The sequence below is a fragment of the Papaver somniferum genome, unplaced genomic scaffold (assembly GCF_003573695.1).
Source record: "Papaver somniferum cultivar HN1 unplaced genomic scaffold, ASM357369v1 unplaced-scaffold_132, whole genome shotgun sequence".
In the NCBI taxonomy this organism is placed as follows: Eukaryota; Viridiplantae; Streptophyta; class Magnoliopsida; order Ranunculales; family Papaveraceae; genus Papaver; species Papaver somniferum.
In genome coordinates this window covers 23,586,700-23,590,359 of record NW_020622381.1, presented here as the reverse complement: position 1 = coordinate 23,590,359, position 3,660 = coordinate 23,586,700, and the positions used below count along the sequence as shown (strand labels likewise).

The 3,660-nt window shown below is 34.0% G+C and overlaps 1 protein-coding gene across 2 annotated transcripts; it reads left to right on the top strand.

The window, feature by feature from the left end:
* Positions 1-1,242: 1,242 nt before the first annotated feature.
* On the top strand, positions 1,243-3,098 carry LOC113333377 (transcription factor bHLH18-like). 2 transcript variants are annotated; one of them, XM_026579887.1, is made up of 4 exons: positions 1,243-1,383; positions 1,523-2,104; positions 2,212-2,580; positions 2,750-3,098. In XM_026579887.1, the coding sequence occupies exons 1-4, from the start codon at positions 1,339-1,341 to the stop codon at positions 2,828-2,830; spliced, it is 1,077 nt and encodes a 358-aa protein (XP_026435672.1). In that variant the 5' UTR covers positions 1,243-1,338; the 3' UTR covers positions 2,831-3,098. The 2 variants fall into 2 exon arrangements, with proteins under 2 accessions (XP_026435672.1, XP_026435673.1); XM_026579888.1 differs by having other exon boundaries at positions 1,375-1,436.
* Positions 3,099-3,660: the final 562 nt, after the last annotated feature.

The following is a 3,660-nucleotide window of genomic DNA, read 5'->3' as shown; positions in this document are numbered from 1 at the left end:
AATTAGGTGTTTTGTACGTAAAATGTGGTATTTCGGATAGTTATTGGATACTATCGGGTATCCGTTAACATTAAAGAACCGGATACATTTGTCATCCGTGAAAATCTGTCGGATAATTATCGGTTGCGAATGTCCGGATATTCTTATCGTATGATACGGATACAAAATTGGCTATGCCCGTTCCGATAATTACCATGGACACCCGTGCTTTAAGGAAACAGAGATGGGGATCGAGATACACTTGTTTACGGGATTATACCTATATTTGGTAAAGCCCATTTTGGAGAGGATTTTTTAAAGTTTCGCTCAATTCTTTCAAAAAAAAATCTTACACAATACGCTAAACAAATTGTATACTATGCCTATACTACTATATTTAGGGTGCTAATCAAATTTATTCTACGCCTATACTATATTTATGGTAAAGATGTCATCACGATATTCAACTCTCACATGGATGTATAATCTCCACCATTGCTATTAACACGTTTTATTTTCTCCAATTGATATTAGCTTAAATTGCAAGTTCTGGCATTTTTTAAGTTGTCCCTAGACTCTTAGCTAAGTTTTTCCATGTTCTCTAGCGTGTCCTCACTCCTCATATTCAAGTTCACAAGCTACCTGGATAGACAGCGAAGTAAACGATTCGAGAGAAAAAAAATTGACCAAAAGAAAAATTCAAGAATTATTAGACAAATATTTTTGTTACCTACTGGATTTTTGTCTTGGTTTATTTCTGTCACAGCCTTACCTTAACAGGTAGTAAGTAATACCCAAAGAAAATTATAACATTGGCAAACTCAGTAACTCCAGTGATCACTGCAATATGGAAAGCAGAGTACGTTTAGCTCCGGAAGCTAGAAAACTAACTCCAAAACCATCATCACATATGTCCGGTCTGATATTGAATGAACAACATTTCTAAAAACAGAAGCTTTTGAGATTTGACGCGACTTTCTCAGCAACGCCAACTAGTTGTCCTATATGGGTTTCCGTTGGATTGAAAAATCATTAGACGATTTAACACATGGCAGACTTCTAGATATCCTTTATGTTTAATCATTTTGTTAATGATTAGATTAATGCTGAAAATGAAAGCTAATACAAAGACAAACAACATGTTTCATCATAAAATAAGAAATACAAAGACAAAGAACATGTTCCCACGTGTTGAAAGTTATAATTTCCTCTATAAAAGGAGTAGCTCTAATTAGCTTCTTAATTACACCTCGACTGCCAAATCTTAATTAAACCCTTAATTCCTAAGATAAAGACTTTTTAGTTACAGCTAAAAAACAGCAGGGAGATCTAGTTCTTATATTTTCTCAATCTTCTTCTATGGACACATCCTCAGTACCCTCAATCCATTGGTTACCTGAGCTGGTATGAGCATAATTTGAGTTTAATGAAGTTGCTAATTGTAGATTAATTTGTTGGTTGGTTATCCATATTTCTCTTGCTTTTTTTTTTTTCAAATGAAACAAGTTTGAGGGTTTGCTTATTTTGGTTGTTAATTTTGTAGGCATACATGGAGGATCCAGATTTCATGAATCAATTTTTTGATGAATATAAAGATCAAAACGTGGAGTCTGTCCTTGATGGAAACTTCTATTCTCTCAGCTCTGATAGTTGTAACTCATCTATTATTGATCTCGAAAATAACATCAACTCATATTTTGATGGAAAAACCGGCATACACCAACCGGTAAAAAGCCTCAAGACCGAGAGTTCTAATTCTTCCACCACAACCGAAAACTTGTGGACTACTACACCCGACGCTTCGCCTGCAGGCTCTCCACCTCCTTCGTCAAGAATCATTTCTTTTGGTTGTTCCGGTAATCCATCAGTACTTGATCTATATGGGGGTACCAATAATATCCCAGTTGATGGTATTATGAAATCTAAGGATGAGTACTTGTTACCGAGAAATATGAAGCGGCAGCAAAACTATGTAAAGAAAGCCGGGAAAGGTACAAAGAGGCCTAATCCGGATACAGATACTAACTCGCCTTCTTATGATCACATCATGGCTGAGAGAAGGCGCAGAGAGAAGCTCAGTCAGCGATTCATTGCTCTTTCGGCTCTTGTTCCCAACCTTACAAAGGTATATACATTACAAATGATTTGGCAACTCAATTTTTATCAGTGTTTACATGCATATAATTTTCTTTCTAAAACAGTATTCTTAATTTTTGCCTCAAATGAATGCAGCTGGATAAGGCTTCTGTTCTAGGCGATGCTATAAAGTACTTGAAACAATTAGAAGAAAAGGTTAAGATACTTGAAGAACAAACAACTAAAAAAACAGTGGAATCAGTAGTCTTTGTGAATAAGAGATCTCGGGTCACTGCCGATGATGACATCATTTCTTCTTATTTCGACGACCAATATGTTAATTCCCTTCCTGAAGTAGAAGTAAAAGTTTCTAATAAGAATGTTTTGATAAGAATTCACTGTGAAAAACACAAAGGAAGTCTTGTTAAGATACTGGCAGAGATTGAGAAATACCATCTAACTGTTGTTAATTCAAACGTCATGGTATTTGGTGATTCAGCTTTGGATATAACAATTCATGCTAAGGTAATATAATAAGAACTATTATTACTAAGTATATATCTTAATTACAAGAAATAGGCCCAGTTTCTTTCCGACCTTCTTCAAATGAGGAAAACACATCATTTTGTATATATTGTTGTTTGAATTAATTATCATTACCTATGTCTGATTAATTTTCTGTTTTTTATTACAGTTAGACGAGAAGTTTTGCATGGAAATTAAGGATTTTGTGAGGAATCTACGGTCAGAGTTTCTTCGGTTCATGCAAGATTAACGGAATCATCTAATTTACCTTCTAGTCTAGCTCTTGATCCTGTAAATCTCATCTTTGATTATCTCTTCTAGTACTGCCTTCTTTTTATGTGGTTATACTTAATCACGTGTAATTACAATCCTACTTTGGTAGACTGGTAGTTCAGTTTTTTTATAGGCTTGTCGGGGCATTTCCCGGTTGTACACTTTTTCTTTTTTGGGATGGAAATTAGAGATCAGGCTTTGTTGTTATCAATCAAAAGAAATAACTAAACAGACGCTTTGTTTCAGTGGTTGAGTTTTTTTTAGGGGTCCTTGGAAATATTTCCTGCCCCTTTGTTTTCTTCTAGTTTTTTATGTTAAAGTTATGGCCAATTTCTTAATACTTTTCTTTATTTGATTTTGCTTTTGGATTATGTATTAATGTAATAGCTAATTTGGTGTTAATGTGAGGTTTCCTGCTGATTTGGAGTTTCTTGGATTGTTATTTGGAATATAACACGTTTTCCTTTTCTTTTCTTTTCCAATTTGAAACGATGGAACTCACTTTGCTTTCTACTAAGTGGGAGTTTTTTGGATCGGTTTTGTCTTTTCTAAACCAAGACTCTGGTGTACGCCCGTTGTCTTAACACAAATTACTGAAATTAATACATTCTCCATTTCAGAAAATAGGTTTGTTTCATATGTAATTTATACATGAAATGGAGGTAATAGAAATTTTCCTCAGATAGAAAAAACATTATTATTCGTCTATCTCGAATGAGACGTTCTAATGGTTTAATAACAATATAGAAAACAAAAAAAATCAAGGAATGATTTGACAAAATAAATTTTTTTTATTAGTTTTTTGAA

What these genes read in the sequence shown, in the direction of transcription:
- LOC113333377 (XM_026579887.1), top strand. Translation starts at nt 1,339, where the DNA reads ATGGACACATCCTCAGTACCCTCAATCCATTGGTTACCTGAGCTG. An exon ending in TTGTTCCCAACCTTACAAAG is followed by an intron (nt 2,105 to 2,211) that starts GTATATACATTA and finishes AAATGAATGCAG; the next exon opens with CTGGATAAGGCTTCTGTTCT. An exon ending in ATATAACAATTCATGCTAAG is followed by an intron (nt 2,581 to 2,749) that starts GTAATATAATAA and finishes TTTTTATTACAG; the next exon opens with TTAGACGAGAAGTTTTGCAT.